The sequence below is a fragment of the Budorcas taxicolor genome, chromosome 3, assembly GCF_023091745.1.
Source record: "Budorcas taxicolor isolate Tak-1 chromosome 3, Takin1.1, whole genome shotgun sequence".
Classification (NCBI taxonomy): Eukaryota; Metazoa; Chordata; class Mammalia; order Artiodactyla; family Bovidae; genus Budorcas; species Budorcas taxicolor.
The window spans coordinates 100,774,391-100,796,584 of NC_068912.1; the positions used below are offsets into that span (position 1 = coordinate 100,774,391).

The window sequence follows — 22,194 nt, forward strand, 5'->3', positions numbered from 1 at the left end:
AACTACAGAAGCAGAAAAACTCGGTTTCCCGGCAAGCTTCACGGTGGGGGGGGGCACTGTGATTGCGCGTGTTGCTTCCAGGGAAACGTAGTTCGGTAGCTTCCATCGCCGGTTGTCTCCAATAGAGGAGAACTCAATTTCCCAAGTGGCGCCGCAGAGGCCAGTCCTGGCCTACCATAATGTTTGAACTGGGCGGCGGTAGTGGTCACTGGCACAGTTTCGGTGTTATGGCGCCAGAGTTGAGTCTAAACCAAGATTCAGCATCTTAAATTCCCAATTGATATCTGTTTATCAGGGCATCCCGCTTTTCCCCTAGTTCCGCAAGGAAGCCACTCCCCCGACTAGTCCCAGAAGCTCAGTTTTGGTCTGATTATTGCTTCCTATCCTTTAGTATTGCATCCCCTCACTCACCTCTTTAGAGCTTACGTTGTTGTCTTCCCTGGGCTGTGTCTTTGGTGTCCACAGTGTGGGGAGCAAGGGCACAAGACGCCAGGGAGCCAGACCCCTGCCGCAGGCTATGAGTAGGACCCTGAGCTGGTCTGAGCAGCTCGACGCGCTTCTCAATGCTACGGACCGAAATGTGAGCAGGATTAAGGTGAGGGGCCGCCTGAGTCCCCCGCCCCCCTGTTTAGGGGATGTGGGTTAATAGATTGCAAAACAGAACTCATTGGCCTGTGCATTTGTTTCTTTTTAGCAACGGCTGTATCCACTTGGAGTCTCTACCGGGGGTAAATATTGTCCCTCAGCCTTTCTTTCCAGTGTTATCCACTGTTCCTTCCAAATTCCAACTTTTTCTTTTCCTGAAGAAACATCTGAAAAAAAAAAAAAAGAAACGTCTGTTCCCTCCTCCGCCTAATGGGCTTTGCACTTGTCTCTTCCTTTTTCCCTCAGCAGGAGACCTGGCTGGGACTTGGATTTCCCCTCATCACTTGCCTACTCAGTCAGGAATCCAAGCTCAAAAGGCTTGGGCTCTAGAGGCTCCTGTATTTCCAGAGAGGCTAAACTGGGCTGAGGCCCACAGTACATCTTCTCTCTGGGTTGAAGTTACTATGCTACGATCCCAGCTTCGATCCCAGGCTCAGGTGAGGCATGGACTCCTGAGGTGTGTATATTTGGGGTTTGTGTGAGTGTGGGATGAGGTTACCAGTGCTTGGGGAGCTGATGGGGTTTTTCTGCCTAGGTAGGTGACTGAAGCACTACAGCAGGCTGTCCAGGGCCTGCTGGAAGAGCGAGAGCAGCAGAAGTACCAGATCTCTGCCCTGGAAGGTATCTGATCGTTCTTTTCTTCATATACACAGCCTCAAATGTGTGTGCACATTTTGTGGCTCTTCTGTTGTCTGTGCACTTGTGTCTTGATTTGCAAGTGGAGTCTACAGGCTCGTGTGTGAAGTTCTTAGGGGGCTGATCCCCTACTTGTCTCACTGTAGCATCACTAAGGTTGCTGCAGGGCGGCCCAGAGCAAAGGGTCCTTCTCCTGGAGCAACTTCTGGAAGAGATGAGAAGGGAACTGCAGGGCCTTCGAAGCCAAGTGCAGGAACAGGCCCAAGCCCAAATACAGACAGGACCGCAGAAGTGCAGTGCCACCAGTGGCCTTCACGAAGAGCTTCAGAATGAGTAAGTGATGGGCAAAACCTTGCCTTCTTCAGCCCTGAACTCCTGGTACTCTGGTAGCCTCCTCTAGGCTTGTTAATTGGCTTTAGAATGACATTGCTATTATCCCTGAAGGCGGCAACTGCTGTGCGAGGAGTCACAGATTCTTCGGGAGGAACTAAAGTTGCTACGGGACCAGCTGAGTGAGTAAAAGATTGAGGGTGCGTATGAATTCACCTGTTCCCTTTTCTGAAAAGCCTTCTTGCTTTCCTAATAAACGACCATACCTTTGACAGCTTGAGCTACCCAGAAACCTGGCCAAGTATTTTGTCTTTTCTCATATGGTGTGAGTGTGTCTCTCCAGTCAGCTTGGAAACTGCCTGGTAGCTGGACCAGAATGTATCTGTCCGTTTTCAGTGCCAGGCTGGGCGCAAGGCAGGGAAGGGGAAGGAAGGAAGTTGGAGACGTTCCCTCACATTTTCTCTCATCTGCAGGCCAGCACCAGGAGCTGCTACTGAAACAGATAACTGAGAGGCGGCAAGCTCAGGCCTGCAGCTGGAAGGTAGGACCAGGATCAGACCTATCTGTTCATCTCTCCCTTTGAAGGCCCCTTCCTTTCTCTATCTATCCTGTTTTGCGGGCAGGCCAGGATACCCTCTCCTACTCCTATCTCTTTCCATCTCTTCCTTGTGCTGACTCCACCTCCCTCCAAAGCTCTTCTTCCCAAGCCCTCTGCTAAAGGACACAAGAAACTATCTTTGTCCGCATGAGGGCTCCAAGTGGGCTCAAGAGGCTAATCATGGGGAGGCAGGTGCTCCTCCTGGAGAGGTAGAGGTTTGATCCTACCTGACCCTATGGTATGGCAGGTATTGGATCAGCTGCAAAGTGGCCAGGATGGCAAAGGTCACACCCTGGAGGCTGTCAGAACAGAGGTCCAGGATGCCCGGCAGGAGCATGACCTCCTCAGGTGAGGGGATGTGGGTGCTTATGGCTGTGGAAAGGATTTGGCTCACAGAGGCCAGGCATTGGGGACCAAAGTTCAGCTATCTCAGATTTGACATGAGCTGGTACGGAAGGTATGGTAGGGGGTTATAGCTTATATGGGCAGTACTGCACATTTTCTTTACTTCACACAGTGTCTCTGAGGTATCTCTGTATTTAGAGGATAAAGGGGGAAGAGACTGGAATCCTAGCCTCAAGGACAGGTCAGGTCTGTGCTGGGAAGGCCCCTTTAACCCACTGTCACCATGTCTACCTCTGATTGTTTCCCCTTTGCAGGACTTCCGTTCATGTCCTTCAATCTAAGCTGCCCAGACTGCCCACCTTCGCCATGTCGCTTTCTTCATCTAGCTCTGAAGTCAGGCTTCTGGACAGTAACAGTAGCTGGGAACTTTTAAGGAAGCTAGGTGAGGGTAAGGCAGGAGGCTGAATCTGAGTGGTGCTTGGATGCCAGCTGCCTAATTGTTTGACACTGGATAGAATGGGGTCTCTGCCTCTTTCTTTGGAAATCCATCAACCTCTGTCGCTCCTTATCCCATCATGCCTGTATGCCCCTCCCCAATAGGGCCCAAGTCTAGGTCTGTGTGTAACACAGTGCTTGCTGATGATTTGTTCTTTTTCCCCTTTTTCTCCTCATAGATCTCCAGAGGCATACCCTTTCTAACCCGGAGCCCAGCAGCTTTCAGCTCCAGGCCCAGAGCCTTGAGCAAGAGGACCTATTCTTTAAGGGCCCCAAGATACTCCTAAGTGACCTGTAAGGACTTGTAATGTAGTAGGATGAAGTCTTCTTTGCTCACCTTCCCCTCCAAGGTCCTGTTTCTGAGTTGCCTGCCCCTCCCCTCTTGATCTAGTTGCTGTTTGACCTCCCTACTGAGGCTTGTCACTGCCTGTCCATCCCTGTCTGGCAATTGCAATAAAATGGTTTAACCCTCCCTGAGATGACACCACCCTTATGGCAGAAAGTGAAGAGGAACTAAAGAGCCTCTTGATGAAAGTGAAAGAGGAGAGTGAAAAAGTTGGCTTAAAGCTCAACATTCAGAAAACTAAGATCATGGCATCTGGTCCCATCACTTCATGGGAAATAGATGGGGAAACAGTGTCAGACTTTATTTTTGGGGGCTCCAAGATCACTGCAGATGGTGATTGCAGCCATGAAATTAAAAGATGCTTACTCCTTGGAAGGAAAGTTATGACCAACCTAGACAGCATATTAAAAAGCAGAGACATTAATTTGCCAACAAATGTCCATCTAGTCAAGGCTATGGTTTTTCCAGTGGTCATGTATGAATGTGAGAGTTGGACTGTGAAGAAGGCTGAGTACCAAAGAATTGATGCTTTTGAACTGTGGTGTTGGAGAAGACTCTTGAGAGTCCCTTGGACTGCAAGGAGATCCAACCAGTCCATCCTAAAGGAGATCAGTCCTGGGTGTTCATTGGAAGGACTGATGCTGAAGCTGAAACTCCAACACTTTGGCCACCTCATGTGAAGAGTTGACTCATTTGAAAAGACCTTGATGCTGGGAGGGATTGGGGGCAGGAGGAGAAGGGGATGACAGGATGAGATGGCTGGATGGCATCACCGACTTGATGGACATGAGTTTGAGTGAACTCCGGGAGTTGGTGATGGACAGGGAGGCCTGGTGTGCTGTGATTCATGGGGTTGCAAAGAGTCGGACACGACTGAGCGACTAAACTGAACTCCTGTGTTTGTGAATCAGCACCCACATGGGATAGGCTCAGCTGTACCTTGTCTTCCTCCTGTTTACTTGACTGCTTCCTGCCACCTCTCTGAAATCCAAGTTCATGGGCATTTATGATTGTATCTTCTGAGTACACACCCTGTGCTCAGTGGAAATTGGAAGGATGTGGAGGAGCTGGAAGGCTTTAAGCAAATACTGAAAATGTATTTGCTCCACTCATCACGAAGGTTGGAAGCTGGAACGAGCATAACAAAGGGTTATGAACGTTCACTGAGTGCCCAAGGCTGGGAACGGATGACGAAGGGTCATACGCCTGGCCTTGAAGCATTCAGAGGCTTCCTTCTGACCACCTGTTTCTGGGAGCAAGGACTGTTGTTTCATGATAAGACTCCCTTTAGAGTTTCGCCAAAGCTATGTTATGTCTTGGGCAGTGGGAACTGTATTTTATGCTTGAATGCTTTGAAGTTTATCGAGAAAGGCTACGTGCAAGTCTGCTTTATGCTCTGTTCCCTGAGACCATAAAACTACACAGCTGGATAATAAACTTTGTCAGTCCACTAGAGGCTGTCCCTGAATGTCATTTTCAGAGTGCGGTTCTCCGAGCCTTACAGAAGGAGATGGAATCTCCCAGTCTGATGGGTAGAATGAGGTAGGCCAGTGCTCGGGGCAGTACTGTTGTGGGGATGCAGAGGAGGACAAGACATTCTGGTGGGCCCTTGACCTGGGCAATAGAAGGAGTCCTCTTTTTTTTTTTTTTCTTTCAGCTCCTGCCTCTTGAGGCTCTCTCTGGCCCCTTTATATCTCTTCATCCTCAGCAGCCCAGGCTGTGATTCTGTAGCAATTTCCTCTTTGGTCGTTCTTTCAGCCTCAACCTTTAATCCAGTGGCTTTCAGGATTTTTTGACTGGGACCTCTAGTAAAAAAATAGTTTAGACTGAATTGTAGCCTAGTAAATATACATGTCTGTATTTATTAACCGAAACAAATTTTATGATTCAGTACTTACTAGGAGTTAGATACTCTGATATTTCCTGTTATATTAAAAAATGCTTTTTAGCTATTGGTTCTGATCCTTCCTCCGCTTGGATGCTCTCTGGAAAGGATGTCTTCCTAGGCAGGTAAGGGAAGCTTTACTTTTTCCTTACCTGGGCTTTGTATTCTGGACAGTGCATCCTAAGATTTCCCTAGAAGTAGTAGCATCTCACTGAGGTCTCATGAAGTCTCTTCCTCTGCTAAACATAGCCAAAATAATGTTATTTATCCACTAAGTGGATTTTTCTTTTTAAAACTTTTTTGTAACATTATAATTTATTTTTTATTGAAGGATAATTGCTTTACAGAATTTTGTTGTTTTCTGTCAAACCTCAACATGAATCAGCCATAAGTATACATATATTCCCTCCTTTTTGAACTTCCCTCCCATCTCCCTCCCCATCCCACCCCTCTAGGTTGATGCAGAGCCCCTGTTTGAGTTTTCTTAGCCATATAGCAAATTCCCATTGTCTTTACTATGGTAATGTAAGTTTCCATGTTACTCTTTCCATACAGCCTGCCATCTCCTTCCCTCTCTCCAAGTCTATTCTCTATGTCTGTTTCTCCATTTATGCCCTGTAAGTAAATGCTTAAGTATCATTTTTCTAGATTCCATATATATGCGTTAGAATATGATATTTATCTTTCTCTTTCGGACTTAACTTCACTCTGTATAATAGGTTCTAGGTTCATCCACCTCATCAGAACTGACTCAAAGGCATTCCTTTGTTTAAATTAATTTTTAGTGGAGTATAGTTGCTTAACACAAGTGGATGATGTTTCTTGAACTTAATGCATACCAGTCCTGGTATGTATTTGTCCTGAGCTAAGATGTGCAGTGGACTCCCAGCTCTTAGCTCAATCTAGCTGGGAAGAGGAGACAGTTACCTGAAATAAAAGCACAATAAAAGGCTGGGGGTGAGTAGGGCAGAAACGGATGCTGAAACTGAAGCTCCAATACTTTGGCCACCTGATGTGAAGAGCCAACTCATTGGAAAAGACCCTGATGTTGGGAAAAACTGAAGGCAGGAGGAGAAGAGGGCGACAAAGGATGAGATGTTTGGATGGCATCCCTGACTCAATGGACATGTGTTTGAGCAAACTCCAGGTGATAGTGAAGAACAGGGAAGCCTGGTGTGCTGCAGTCCATGGCGTTGCAGAGTCAGACAAGACTTAGCTACTGAACAACAACAAAAGTGTGCAGTGGACTCCCAGCTCTTAGCTCAATCTAGCTAGGAAGAGGAGACAGTTATCTGAAACAAAAGCATAATAAAAGGCTGAGGTGAGGAGGGCAGGAACTATCTCCCGTTATGGGGTACATTCAAGGCCCTGAGTTAACTAGCAGTCAAGTCATGAAGAGTGGGCCTCTGACACCTGAATAGCTATAAGGCAATCCTCAGGGTTTCTTTCCCTTCAGCATTAGGGAGATTAATGAGAGTGGAATGACAAAAATCAGACCTGGGTCAAATATAAGCTGTTCAAAACCCCCCAAACCTTCCCATCAAGGCTCATCTTCCTACTGAAGCAGGGCAAGGAAACCCTGTGTTTTACATCTTTCACTGGGGAGGTGATACATCTGGCATAATGATATTATTTAATCTACTTGCTACCAGTGCTCTGTTTATCAACTCTTTCGCATCAATGTCTGTGGAAGACAGGTTTGTAAGGGTGCCAGGGCTGCCATAGCAATGTGGAACAATGGTATTTGAACTGTCACCAGGTGGCAGCACATGATTTGTTGCCAGAAGAATGATACAGAAAAGGCTTTTGGCCAAGGAAACTGGGCCAATGTTGTTGATCTCTTTTCTCCCTTTAGAGATCCTGTGAGCTATCCATCTTTCTATAACAGTATCCTGTTAAGGTACTCTCCTGCTAAAGAACCTTTGATAATTCTCACAGCATAAAAAAGAAAGGACAAGTCTGGCACTTAAACTGAACTCACATTTAAACTTTTTCTCCATTCTTATCTCCTAACTCACAGTGTGCGTGCTCAGTTGTGTCCAACTCTTTGGGACCCCATGGACTGTAGCCTGCTAGGCTCCTCTGTCCATGAGATTCTCCAGGCAAGAATATTGGAGTGGGTTGCCATTTCCTCTTTTAGGGAGGGTCTTCCTGACCCAGGGAATGAACCTGCATCCCCTGCATTGGGAAGCAAATTCTTTACCACTGAGCTAACTAGGAAGCCTAAACTTCTTTTGAAAAAAAATTTACTTGATTGTACGTGGGTCTTATTTGAGTCAAGTGAGATCTTTAGTTGTGGCATGGGAACTCTTAGTTGTGGGATGCGGGATCTAGTTCTCTGATCAGGGATTGAACCCAGACCCCCTGCATTATGAGTTGTGGAATCTTAGCCACTGGACCACGAGGGAAGTCCCTTTTCTTAAACACTATTGCCATCAAGAATGCACACCACTCCACTTATTCAAATTCCACTCATCTGTCAAGACCCAGCAGGAAGACCCTGCAGGAGGCAAGCCTAAAGATGTCAGAAAGGAGGTCTCCAACCCTAGGGAGCACTGGTGCAAGAAGGTCCATACTCCTTTGTTTCTTTACCTGCTTTTTTCCCCTGGAAGCTCTCATCCTATTCCAATCTGCTCAGGCATGAGATTATGACTGCTTGAGGTTCAGGCATAGGGAAAACAAGAGGAAATATGTACCTGTTGAACAGCTGAACAAAATTCTATTCCTTGCCCTGTTTTCAAGCCAGCTCAAGGGTTCCCTCCTCCAAGAGGCCCTCACCAAATCGAATCTCTTAGTTTAGATGAGTTACTCGCTCAGCATTTATATTCATTGCTCTTACTATCTCAAGTCGCTAATATTCACATCAGTTTTTTCCCCACACTACACTGAGATCCTGTCGGACTCTGCGTTCGTACAGCTTTTGCCTACTCAGATAGTTCTTACTCAGCTGTTTCTTCTCCAACCCAGAAGCCGCGCCAGTCGAGTTCATTTTCTGTTGGCTTTATCAATTACCAAGAGCTTATATGTTTGGCATTTTGATTGGCCCATTTTGTGTTTACTGTCCCGCCCTCTGAGAGGCTCCTGGATTTGGGTTTCCCCCAGGTGTATTCCCTCCCTCCTCCTTGGTTCCGCCCTTGGTTCCGCCTTTTCCACACACTGCTTCTTCTGTTTTTACCTCTACTTTCTTCCTATTGGCTCCCTTAGTCCTCCAGAGTTGGAGCTTTGGGCTGATGATTGGCTTCTCTGAACGCCCATTGTGCCCGCCCTCATACCACGTGGTATTCCTAGCGCTAATTGGGCAATTTCACCAGCTCGTTTTTTTCAAGGATTAGCGATTGATTGGCTGTTCTGAGGGAGGGCTTGAGGTGAGGGGCGGGGCTAACTAAACCCCGCCCCAAACTCCCCTGCCCTGCGGGGCAGGCGTTTCAGTCGCTCGCGGCCAGGGAGCCTAGCGGCGCTCCCAGCTGCCCTCTTTGCTTCTCCGGCCGGATCATCCTCCTGGCCCCGCCGAACAAGCGGAGGGAGCGACCCCGACTGGGGGGGTCATGGCAGTAGCCTCCTCGCCCTCCGCCGCCGCTGGCCCCGCCGAGTCGCCGGCTTCTGCGAGAGGGACCCCCACCGCCTCCGCAGGCTAAGAGCCGCTGCCGCCTCCGAGCAGTGAGGGCTACTATGCTCCCTCTTTGCCTTCGCCTCCCCCTCCTGCCTGCGCAGGCACCCCTCTCGCTGCTCAGTCCTGCCTCAGGTAACGCCAAGAGAGCGCGTGGGGCACGAACCCAGGGCACCCGGCCCGCGCGCGCGGCTGCTACCCGCCTGGGCTCCGGAGCATTGGTGCTCGGGTGTTTTAGCACTGGCAGAAGTCCTTCACTTCCCGGAGGCCCTTCTCTCAGCGGCTGGGGACACTCCTTGGCCCCTTCCCCTACTCTTTTCACTTCCCTCAGGGTCCCGGGACAGCTCCCCCTCTCCCCCCTGCCCCCGCGCCTTCTCTCTGCCCTCTTCAGAGGCCCGGAACCCATGAGAAGTTCGTTCATAAATGTTACCCAGTCCCCGACTCCTCTCAGGCACTTTTCCCACTTTAGAGACTCAGGACTGCTTCATTTCCTCGGAGAACTCCTGTGTCTGAGACCTTAAGCTTCACCCTGTCGGCTCGGACGGAGATCTGGACTCTCAGACTTTTATCAAACATAATCTTCCCTCATCCATTTCTACCCTCGAAAGATACTTTCTTCCCCTCAGGCACTACTAGCTCCTTTTCAGTCCTCCCCTGTCATCCCTTTTATCCCAATCTCTCCTTTTCCCTCCTTTGCCTTTTCTCCTTTTCTTTGAACAATCCGGACTAAGCCAGTATTCAGATATAGCTAGAAGTGAAACCGGGTTTGTTGAATTTAAAAATAAAAACCTGTCAGTTTATCCCTCTGGGCAGGGTGGGGAACCTTGCTAAATAATTTGGACTTTATTCCGTAGGTATGGGGAGCTTTTAAAGCTTTTGTAAACAGGATTTTGGTATGGTTGATTATCTCTGGTGAAAATATGGAGGAAGAATTCAAAGTGAAGACTTGGAGGCAGACAGCCTAGGTAGTTTGGAAAGTAATGTGCTAATCCAAGTCAGAGGAGAGTGAAGAGAATGGTATGCAATTCCATGTGCTCTCAAAACAAAGTGGAGAGAATTAGTGGGAGATTTCTAACGTGACTGATGGGATGGATTGGTAATATTAATTGAAATAGAGAATAAAGGAGCAGTTATGAGGGAAGGGAATGAATTTGGTTTTGGACAAGTTTAGTTTGAGGTGTTTTTCAGGTAGTATTGTGGAAATTTGGGTCTGAAAGTTGGGAGAGAGTTTGGAACTGGATACATATATTTGAGGGTCAACTAAGAATATATGCAGGATATTTGAAGCCTTAGTATGGGATGGTAATGCTGAAAGAAGAGATGAAAAGGGCTGTGGACCAGGAAGAATATCATTATTTGTAGGGTAGTAGACTGAGAAAGAGAGGTTAAAAGAATGGGACAAGAACTAGAACAGAGTGGCATTATGATGGAAGCCAAAGGAAGAAAGGATCCCAGGAAGGGAGAGGGTAACTATCAGTGTATGATACCAGTATAATGAGAATTAGGAAGAAACCACTGAATTTAGTAATTAGGAGATCATTTGTTTTCTTTGAAAGACACTTTAGATAGCTTGATGGTGGGAATGATGGATGGCAGTAATCAGATCATGATGGACTGAGAAACAAATGTGGAACAGTGAGTAAAATTCCTTGTTCAACAACTGTCTGTGGTTGTGAAGGAAAACTGATAGTATTGAAACACCTTTGTTGAGGTTATTCTATAGGTTGCGTATCATAAAGATGCTTTATAGATCACAACAGCCTTGTTTAATATCAGCAGTATCCCTCTTTTATAGTTGGGAAGGCTATAGGCAAGAATTTGAAAAAAGTCTAGTTCTGAAACCTGTGTTCTTTCCACTATGGCACATGTGTGTTTTTCTTAGTATGAATGAAACAGTTTTGTAGGTTGAAGGGAAACTTTATTTATAAGGGGAAATTTTAATATGTTGAGCATTTCATGTTTTGACACCACAAGAATAGACATTAAGTATGGATACTGATGTGGTTGGATGGAAGGAAAGTGAGCGAGTTTAAAGGTGGTCTTATTTTCTTGCTGTGCTCAGTTATCTGTGGAGAAGTCAATTATCTTCGAAGACTGAAGGAACTATGAGTTTCTGGCTTGAGTTTTATGGCCTTGGAAATCTTGAATGGAACATGAAAGAGGGATGGATTAAGGATTAAACAAACAAAAAATTGCTAACCACATGTAGGTCCAGTAATATTTATAATTATGGGGCCTAGCACCATGGATTTTATACTTCTTCAGCAGCCTAAGAGCAAGAGGGCAAAAAAGATGATTGAGTGGATCCAGAAGTGGAATTTACAAGAAAGAAAGATAAAATGGAGAGTAATTTTACATTGCTAATGGTAGTGTGGGAGATGTGATGGACTTTGAGGGTCCAAGCTGGGGCTATAAGAAATAAAACGTTCACTGGGGCTAGTGTACTTGGAGAATAAGGAGATAATCAGAAAGGTAGTTGAAGACTAGGTTTTGTAAGAGATACAAAATGAGAAAGCTGTGAGTTCAATATAAATATAGTTTCAAGGTAAAAACTAAAAACAAGATGTAACTGTCTCAATGCTGTTGAAGGGGAATAAAGATTATTGAACTAGTGGGAGGATAAGGGACATGACAGATATTATGTCATCAATATGGATGTCGTAGTTGCTCACTATGAAGCAGGAAGTGGAACAGAGGAGATGCTGGGTCCTATATGCGGGGCTGCTCATAATTAAAGGTAAAGTCGCTCAGTCGTGTCCGACTCTTTGCGACTCCATGGACTGTAGCCTACCAGGCTTCTCAGGCCATGGGATTTTGCAGGCTCACTGGAGTGGGTTGCCATTTCCTTCTCCAGGGGATCTTCCTGACCTAGGGATCCAACCTGGGTCACCCGCATTGCAGGCAGACGCTTTACCCACTGAGCCACCAGGGAAACCCCAAGGGACCCAAAATTGAGTTGGACATTCCTTGTCACTTGTTCAAAAGAAGTACTAGGTGGTACATGTACTTGCGTGCTTGTATGTGAATTAATGTTGAGATCCTCAGATACTTGATACACTCGATGTATGATGTATTCTCTCATACAGGTATATATATATTTGGGATGGTGGTCTCAAACAGTCTTTTGTAATTTGGAATATTTTGGGCCTGGCATGCTGCAGTCCATGGGGTCGCAAAGAATCGGGCACGACTGAGGGATTGAACTCAGGCCTGTTTAGTTCTGTTTAAAAGTGTGTATGTTGAGAAGCTAGGCTAGGACTCTCCAACCCATTATCCCCAGTAACATTTTGTACTTATTTGTAAAACCAAAGTTACACATTTTCATATTTATATGTACTCATCCTCCAGCTTATTTAGAGTAGAAAGCTGACTTGCTTTAATGATTCTTTCTCCATGTGAAAGTTTTTACGAATATAATTCCTGTGTCGTATATTTCATTTTTCTGCAAAATGAATGTTGTATTGGAATTTGAAACCTATGATAAGGGCTTTTATGAGAATTTTGTCTTCCAGGAAATGAAGCCCAATTATTGCACTGAATAGTGTAGGTGATGGTGAATATTTTAGACTCACATTGTTATATATATTTTCCAAGTCATCATATGGAGATGACTTCAGTGTGGTCACACTGGTGTTACTTTTGTTGAGGGAGTGGTTGTTTCAGAGAAAAACTTCCTTGTGATAATTTTTATTTTTATTTTTAAAAACTTCATCATCATTATTATTATTTTATAGCCACACCGTGTGGCATATGGAATGCTAGTTCCCTGTGCAGTGGAAATGCAGAATCTTAATCACTGGACCACCAGGGAAGTCTCACTTGTGACTATTTTTTTTAATGTTTGATTGCACTGGGTCTTTTTTACGTTTGCGCGGGCTTTCTCTAGTTGCTGCGGCTGGGGGCTACTCTTCTTGTGGTGCTCGGACTTACTGCAGTGGCTTCTCTTGTGGTGGCACACAGACTTCAGTAGTTGTAGTGCATGGGCTTAGTTCCTAGACCTGGGATTGAACCTGTGCCCCTGAATTGGCTAGCAGAGTCTTATCTAGTGTACCACCAGGGGAGTCCTGTGATAATTTTTAAATCTTACATTCTTGAAAATTTCAGAAAGACAGTGTGAAAAAATTGTAATTCATCCTGTTATAATTAACTATATGCTTGTAGGCAAAGTTTGTATGCTCTGAGCTTTTTTTAAAAATTAATTTTTGAAAAGGTAATACATTCAAATAGTTAGTTGCCCATTTATATATTTTATGTAAGCAGCAAAATTCTCACTCCTATGCCTAGTCCTCCCATGCTCCCTTCCTGACTGCTTTTACTAGTTTCTTTACATTTTTTGAGACTTTCTTTAGGCAAATGCTTACAAATATGGATATGTAATCTAATTTTTTCTACATTTCATGCAGAAGTTAGTCCATGGTCCCCACTGTTCTGCACCTTGAAACTGTTACCCCCAAACTACTTTTTTACTTAATATATCTTAGAGATCTTTCCAGTTCAGTACATAGTTTCTGCTTTTTTAATTTTTAAAATGTAATTTATTTTTACGGTTTTTGCTCTTACCCTTTGTTTATTTTTTGGCCACATCTTTCACCTTGCATGATCTCAGTTCCTCAACCAGGGATTGAGCCTGGGACATGGCAGTGAAAGCCCAGATTCCTAACCACTAGGTCATTGGGGAACTCCTGCTTTTTAAAAGAAAATTTTTTTTGCATAGTATTTCATTGAATGGATGTATCATAATTTATTTCTAGTCAAATAGTTCCTTATTGTGTTGCTTCTAGTCTTTTGATATTATAAGTAGTTCTGTGATGGAGACCGTTGAACATATGCCTGCCATCTTACACGTGTGTAAGGCCACTTGTGGGATGACTTTGTAGAAAGTGGGATTTCTAAGTTAAACGATATATGCATTTATAACTATGAAATATATTGCCGAATTGCTTTCCTTTGGGGTTGCTCCAAAATGTATGTTGCCTGTTCACTCACCAACATTAACTGTTATCACAGTTATATGGTGCTTTCTGTGTTCCAGATACTAAGTGCTCTATATACATTACTTCATTTTATCTTAATAACCTCCTTTGGGTTAGGTACAATTATTATCTCCATTTTTCAGAAGAATGCTTAATGAGTAGAAAATTTAAATGCCTTGCCCAAATCACACAGCTACTGTGGCAGAAACTCAAGCTAAGTACTCTGGCTCTAGGATCAGTGTGATCAGTGTTATCAGTGTTATGTCAGTTTTGCTGTTATCAGACTTGAATTTTTGCCAGTGTGATAGAGAAAAATGATAGCTCACAGTAGTTTTAAGTTTTAAAATATTATGTTATTAAGATCAAGGATTTTTTTTTTTATTGTTTGATCACTCATATTTCTGTAATATGTGTCTAAATTCTTTACCTATTTTTCTTTTGAGTCATAGATCTCTTTCCTACTGTTCTGTAAATCTCTTTCTCTTGATTCGTAATATATGCGTATTTGTATATGTATATGGGCTTGCCTGGTAGCTCAGACAGTAAAGAATCTGCCTACAAAAAAAAAAAAAAAGAAAAAAAAAAAAAAGAATCTGCCTACAATGCCGGAGACCTGGGTTTGATTCCTGGATTGGGAAATTCCCGCCAGTATTCTTGCCTGGAGGATTCCATGGACAGAGGCTACAGTCCATGGGGTCCGAAGAGTCGGACATGACTGAATGACTAATACTATGTGTACTATGTACTGTGTATCATATATATGTATGATAAGATGATAAAATAAAATTTTTTTTTGTCTGAAGTATTGCAGATATTTTCCCATTTTGACAGTTGTCTTCTGACTTCTTTTATTCCCATGCAGAACTTTTAGATTTTTATGTAGATAAGCTTATCAGTCCTTTCTTTTATGACTTTTGGTTTTGAGTCATAGTTAGAAAGACCTTCTTCATCTCAACCCTTAGTTTTTTAATCTGTCCAGTGGGAATAAGAAAACAGAATTGTTGTAAAGGTCAAAGTGCTTAGTGAACTGTAAACTGTAAATCATTATACAGATGAAATATGGTGTTTGTTAATTTGTCTTCTGAACAAATTGTATGGAGGATGTCACCTCTTCTGCATTGAATGGAATGTGCTTAGTTGTTCAGTCATGTCTGATTCTTTGCACCTTTGTGGACTATAGCCCGTCAGGCTACTCTGTCCATGGGATCTTCAGGCAAGAATGCTGGAATGGGTTACCATTTCCTCCTCCAATTAAATGGAATAGGATGACAATTTTTTTTTTTTCTGCAGTGTGGGAAACTAGGATGGTATTGATCTTGTGGTCAGTGTTTTTCTTGGACAGTTTGCATGGTTTTTTTTTTTTTTTTTCGAAAGTAGGCACTGTGGAAATCATGAAGTATTTTTGCGTACTTAATCTTGTTTTTTTGTATTAGGTATAACTGGAATCTGTCTAAAAGGTGTTAAAAATTGTTTTGCTTTTGCATTAGCTATGGTTCGCAAATTTGCACATTATTTACTTTGGGCATTATATTCTTACTGATTGGTAGGAATTTGTAATTTGGGAGGACCTTTCACTTTGTATGTGTGTGAGATTATAAAACTAATGCATGTTCGTTAAGAAGGAATTGGGAAATAGAGATGATTTTAAATTATTCATATCTTCCCCAAATTCAAAGACTCTCAGGATTCTTTTTGTGTATGTGTCTATATTGTCATCACTAGCTCTGTATGGCTTGGCATAGTGCCTGGCCCTTAAGGTGCTAAATAAATATTTGTTGACTGAATGAATGAATGGATGAATATGTTTTTATATAGAAGGTATGAAATTTCAATGACATAATTATTTATTTTACTTTATTCCCACTGTAAATTTTTATTCATACAGTAATATTAATATTTTTATGCCATACTCATTTGGAGGTGAGTAAGTTCAAGTCTAAGTCCTCATGGAGCTCATAGTCCAATGAAAGGGATAGATAAGCAGCCATTAAAATACTGTATGATAACTATTATAACAGAGCTTTGTGCAAGGCATTAGCAAGAGATTGCAAGGCACTAGCAGAGATTGAAGACTCAGAGAACACTTCCCATATGAGATGATCCCCAGAGAGCCACGTAGAAGAGCTCAAGAAAAACATGCCAGAGAGAAGGAATATTCCTTCTAGGCACTGAAGTATGAGTAGGGCACTACAAATAGTTCTCTATGTTTGTAGTAGATTGTGTCTGTGGGTAAAGGAATACAGATAGATGAGGCTGGAGATGTGGGGAGGGGCCAAATAAGAGCCTTTGTGTCACACATGAAAAATTCTCAGATTTACTCGTTTTGGAGAGTAAATTGGGAGAGGTGTGACAGTAAAGTTAGGAAGACCAAGAAGATGTTGAATACAACAGCTGAATGAGGTGAACATCATTTAAGCCGAGTTAGGAGGGGAAAGCTACACCTGAAAGAAGGGTTAAATCTGGGGTATAACAATTAGGCCAGTTTTAGCAGAGCAAAGGCTTTGAATACCAAGCTAAGATATTTTATATGCAACAGATGTCAATGAATTTCTTTTAACCATCATAAATGTTGACTTTTTTAAACTGTCATGTGTTGTGTGAACTGTTACAGGTTGAAGTTTGCTTCCGTCTCAGTTCAGTTCAGTTCAGTCGCTCAGTTGTGTCCGACTCTTTGTGACCCCATGAACCGCAGCACGCCAGGCCTCCCTGTCCATTACCAACTCCTGGAGTTCACCCAAACCCATGTCTGTTGAGTCGGTGATGCCATCCAACCATCTCATCCTCTGTCATCCCCTTCTCCTCCTGCCCTCGATCTTTCTCAGCATCAGGGTCTTTTCAAATGAGTCAGCCTTTCGCATCAGGTGACCAGAGTATTGGAGTTTGAGCTTCAACATCAGTCCTTCCAATGAACACCCAGGACTGATCTCCTTTAGAATGGACTGGTTGGATCTCCTTGCAGTCCAAGGAACACTCAAGAGTCTTCTCCAACACCACAGTTCAAAAGCATCAATTCTTCGGCGCTCAGCTTTCTTTATAGTCCAACTCTCACATCCATACATGACCACTGGAAAAACCATAGCCTTGACTAGACGGACCTTTGTTGACAAAGTAATGTCTCTGCTTTTTAATATGCTGTCTAGGTTGGTCATAACTTTCCTTCCGAGGAGTAAGCATCTTTTAATTTCATGGCTGCAGTCACCATCTGCAGTGATTTTGGAGCCCCCAAAAATGAAGTCAGCCACTGTTTCCACTGTTTCCCCATCTATTTGCCATGGACAAGACTGGATCCCATGATCTTAGTGTTCTGAATGTTGAGCTTTAAGCTTTTTCACTCTCCTCTTTCACTTTCATCATGAGGCTCTTTAGTTCTTCTTCACTTTCTGCCATAAGGGTGGTGTCATCTCCATATCTGAGGTTATTGATATTTTTCCCAGCAATCTTGATTCCAGCTTGTGCTTCCTCCAGCCCTGCGTTTCTCATGATGTACTCTGCATATAAGTTAAATAAGCAAGGTGACAATATAAAGCCTTGACGTACTCTTTTTCCTATTTGGAACCAGTCTGTTGTTTCATGGCCGGTTCTAACTGTTGCTTCCTGACCTGCATACAGATTTCTCAAAGGGCAGGTCAGGTGGTCTGGTATTTCCATCTCTTTCAGAATTTTCCACAATTTATTGTGATCCACACAGTCAAAGGCTTTGGCATAGTCAATAAAGCAGAAATAGATGCCTTTCTGGAACTCTCTGTTTTTTGATGATCTGGTGGATGTTGGCAATTTGATCTCTGGTTCCTCTGCCTTTTCTAAAACCAGCTTGAACATCTGGAAGTTCACAGTTCACATATTGTTGAAGCCTGGCTTGGAGAATTTTGAGCGTTACTTTAGTAACGTGTGAGATGAGTACAGTTGTGCGGTAGTTTGAGCATTCTTTGGCATTGCCTTTCTTTGGGATTGGAATGAAAACTGACCTTTTCCAGTCCTGTGGTTACTGCTCAGTTTTCCAAATTTGCTGACATATTGAGTATAGCACTTTCACAGCATCATGTTTTAAGATTTGAAATAGCGCAGCTGGAATTCCATCACCTCCACTAGCTTTGTTTGTAGTGATGCCCACTTGACTTCACATTCCAGGATGTCTGGCTTTAGGTGGGTGATCACACCATCGTGATTATCTGGGTTGTGAAGATCTTTTCTGTACAGTTCTGTGTATTCTTGCCACCTCTTCTTAATATCTTCTGCTTCTGTTAGGTCCATACCATTTCTGTCCTTTATTGAGCCCATCTTTGCATGAAATGTTCCTTTGGTATCTCTGATTTTCTTGAAGAGCTCTCTAGTCTTTCCCATTCTGTTATTTTCCTCTCTTTCTTTGCATTGATTGCCGAGGAAGGCTTTCTTATCTCTCTTTGCTATTCTTTGGAACTCTGCATTCAGATGCTTCTATCTTTCCTTTTCTGCTTTGCTTTTTACTTCTCTTCTTTTCACAGCTATTTGTAAGGCCTCCTCAGACAGCCATTTTGCTTTTTTGCATTTCTTTTTCTTGGGGATGGTCTTGATGCCTGTCTCGTGTACAGTGTCACGATCCTCCATCCATAGTTCATCAGGCACTCTGTAAGATCTAATCTCTTAAATCTATTTGTCACTTCTACTGTATAATCATAAGGGATTTGATTTAGGTCATACCTGAATGGTCTAGTGGTTTTCCCCACTTTCTTCAGTGCTTCCTTCTTTCTAGTCTGAAATGATGTTGAAATCTTTTATGCCTGTGAAATAATAGAAATGTTATCAAAATTGTATCTAAACAAATAACATTTCAGACTGGAATATGACCCTTTATTTGGAAAATATGCACACACACAGAGTGAAGACCCATGAAAATAGGCATTGTTTGCAAATACCTTTTGTTAATAGTTATCCAGTGGTTAGAACTTATTTTTCTGTGCAGGGCACTCTGTTTGATCTTTGTTGGGGGAAGCTGCATGGCATGGTCAAAAAAACCCTCCCGAAACAAACCAAAAACACCCTGCAAAAGTCCTCTTAAAGCTCCATAATTACATTAAAGAATACATTTTTATTTTTGAACTGGAATTTTTTTCCTGAATTTAAATCAGAAAGAAAATCTTTTAAGGAAGCAAATCCCTATCAGAAAGTAGAAGAAATGCCAGGTAGTGTGCTGTAGTTGGGCTTCCCAGGTGGCTCAGTAGGTGAAGAATCTGCCTGCAATGCAGATCCCTGGGTAGGGAAGAGCCCCTGGAGGAGGGCATGGCAACCCACTCCAGTATTCATGTCTGCAGAATCTCATGGACAGAGAAGCCTGCTGGGTTGCAGAGTCAAACACAACTGAAGCAACTGAGCATGCATGCATGCATGCTGTAGTTAATATGAACTTAACTGAATTACTACTTCTTTTATATTTGCATTTCTATACACTCATAATTGAGTGTTTTCAGAGACTCAGGTTCATTATACATTGATTGTGAAATTATTTACATTTTGCTATATTTATTATCAATATAGTATTACAGATAGTTTAGAGTAAGAGTAAAGAATAAGTCATACATTTCCACCCAAAACAACATTATCACTTTGCTATAATTCCTTTTTTCCAGTGCATAATTTTATATAATTATTGATTATTCAGTTTTGTATTTTTGCCCTTCCCTCTTCCCATTTAACATATATTGTAAATATCGTCTCATGTCATTTAAGCTCCTGTGGTGGTAGGGATAAAAGGGTGATTTTTAGTTCTAACCTTTTAATCTAAATTTTTTTTTAAATTTTATTTTTACTTTCTTTTACTTTACAATACTGTTAATCTAAATTTTTAAAAGCAAAATCAATGCAAGATAATTGTGGAAAAAAAAAAACTGAACAGAAATGTATTCCATACAAAAATGAGTCTTATATAATCATATCTTCCACCAAGATGACAGTTTAATATATGAGTGCCTCTAAATTGTTTTTTGGATATATATTAATGTTTACTATTATATTTAAAAAATAAAAATAAGATTGCACTATACATTTTGTTTTGCAACATACTATGGTCACTGGACAGTGAAACTGAACATCTCCCCATGTTAGTATATATAGAACTTATCTCATTCTTTGAATGACTATATAATACATTATTTGGATATACTACTGTTTATTTAACCTAACCCATTGATGGATATTTGGATTGTCTTCAGTTGTTTTTTTTTTCTGTTACTGACAGCATGTAAGTTAATACATTCTTGTATATATATATTTTATGTGCTTATAGTTAAGTGTCACTTTTAATGGCTGTAAAGTATTCCCTTTAGTAGAAATGATACATTTGGGAGAGAAATAAGATTGATATAAAATATTTTTGGTGAATACTTTTTGACAATATTTCATATTACTAATTTTGTTTTGCCTTTTATCAGATTTTTCCTTTGACATCAACTTTGTGATGTAAACTGTAGAAGAGCCTGCCCTAACCCCAGGAACCTAACTTCCTCTTTTATCTTGACTTTTTTCCCCAGTCTCTTAAATAGCCTTCTAACTCAAGAGAAGAGGTGAGTTGCCTAACTGACCTAAGTGGTCTTCTTAAATTCAAATAGGAAAATTTATCAGGAAATTTCCTGGCAGTTCAGTGGTTAAGACTCTGTGTTCTCACTGCCAGGGGCCCCACTTCAGTCCCTAGTGGTGAATGAAGATCCCACAAGCTGAGTGGCCAAAAAAAAAAAAAAGAGAGAAATTTTATCAAAATAGAGGTTATTCTGCATATTCATACATCCTCTTAGTACTTTAGCATGCAGCTTATTTAAATAGGGTCCAATATGAGTTTATCCTGTGTCAAGCTTCATGTTTCAGCATACAAAATTTTAGATACATTTGGTGTACTTAGAAGATGAGCCTCTTGCCCATCATGCACCGCATGTTTGTGGGGAACCTGGTGCTAAACCATTCGTAGACGACTTGCTTCTGGGTCGGGATTTTGTGGGTAGCAGAGCAGCTCTCTCACTGCAGTCTATTGAAAGTCGGTCCATGACACAAGGATTTGAAAAAAATAAATTTAAAAAAAAAAAAGGAAAATCAGAAGGAATTTCCTGGCAGTCCAGGGGTTAGAACTCCATGGTCTCGTTGCTGAGGGCCCAGGTTCAGTCCCTGGTTGGGGCACTAAAATCCCACAAGCCATATGGTGCAGCCAAAAAAAAAGATTGGAAACAAAGCTTTTTATATCCAGATTACAGGTTATTGGAAATAATAGTTCTCAATTCTCTCCTAGTTGGATCACATATGTAATATCATGTACATGTTTTGCTATTGTGTTTTAGAGAGGCTTTGATGGTTTGGAGGGTAATTAAGGCTCTACTTTAAAGAAGGTGACCAGGAAGCTCTTGATGCCCTGTTCCATAGGAGACCTGAAAGGCTTGTATGCATCTGCCCTGGAGAAAACTTGGTAACTGAAAAGGTATCATAAAGAAGAAAACCAGACTTAATTTGTTATATACTTGCAGCATCCAGAACTAGGATTAAGGTTGGAGTTGGGGAGAGAGAGGAAAGGAAACTCATTTTTATTGAATGCTTATTGTGTGTTAGGACTTTGCCTTGTGCTTCATATATACATTTAAAAAAATTTTATATTAGTGGCACTGGGTCTTAGCTGCGGCATGCAGGATCTTTAGTTGCAGCATACACGTTCTTAGTTGTGGCATGTGGGAATTAGTTCCCTGACCAGGGATTGAACCTATGCCCCCTGCATTGGGAGCTCAAAGTCTTAACCACTGGACCACCAGGAAAGTCCCTTCATATATGCATTTTTAGAATTCCTTAGTATGTTCTCATTTAATTTTCATAACAACTCAGTTCAGTTCAGGTCAGTCGCACAGTTGTGTCCGACTCTTTGCGACCCCATGAATCGCAGCACGCCAGGCCTCCCTGTCCATCACCAACTCCCGGAGTTCACTCAGACTCAGTCCATCGAGTCAGTGATGCCATCCAGCCATCTCATCCTCGGTCGTCCCCTTCTCCTCCTGCCCCCAATCCCAGCATCAGAGTCTTTTCCAATGAGTCAACTCTTCGCCTGAGGTGGCCAAAGTACTGGAGTTTCAGCTTTAACATCATTCCTTCCAAAGAAATCCCAGGGCTGATCTTCAGAATGGACTGGTTGGACCTCCTTGCAGTCCAAGGGACTCTCAAGAGTCTTCTCCAACACCACAGTTCAAAAGCATCAATTCTTCGGCGCTCAGCCTTCTTCACAGTCCAACTCACACCCATACATGACCACTGAAAAAACCATAGCCTTGACTAGACGGACCTTAGTTGTGAAATATAGTTAATATTTACCTTTAATTTGTAAATTAGGGGAGA

General features: G+C 42.5%; 2 protein-coding genes across 5 annotated transcripts in view; both read left to right on the forward strand.

Annotated features, from left to right (window-relative positions):
• Positions 1-517: 517 nt before the first annotated feature.
• On the forward strand, positions 518-3,336 carry CCDC163 (CCDC163 homolog). The gene is made up of 6 exons (XM_052638075.1): positions 518-595; positions 695-728; positions 1,428-1,614; positions 1,726-1,793; positions 2,085-2,152; positions 3,229-3,336. The coding sequence occupies exons 1-6, from the start codon at positions 518-520 to the stop codon at positions 3,334-3,336; spliced, it is 543 nt and encodes a 180-aa protein (XP_052494035.1).
• A 5,392-nt stretch (positions 3,337-8,728) lies between these two features.
• The window catches only part of TESK2 (testis associated actin remodelling kinase 2), a 136,235-nt gene continuing 122,769 nt past the window's right edge, over positions 8,729-22,194 (forward strand). For all 4 annotated transcript variants that reach the window (XM_052636823.1, XM_052636824.1, XM_052636827.1 and 1 more), the window contains exon 1: positions 8,729-9,022. The gene's annotated coding sequence lies outside the window, so the exon portion shown is untranslated. The remainder of the gene's footprint in view (positions 9,023-22,194) is intronic.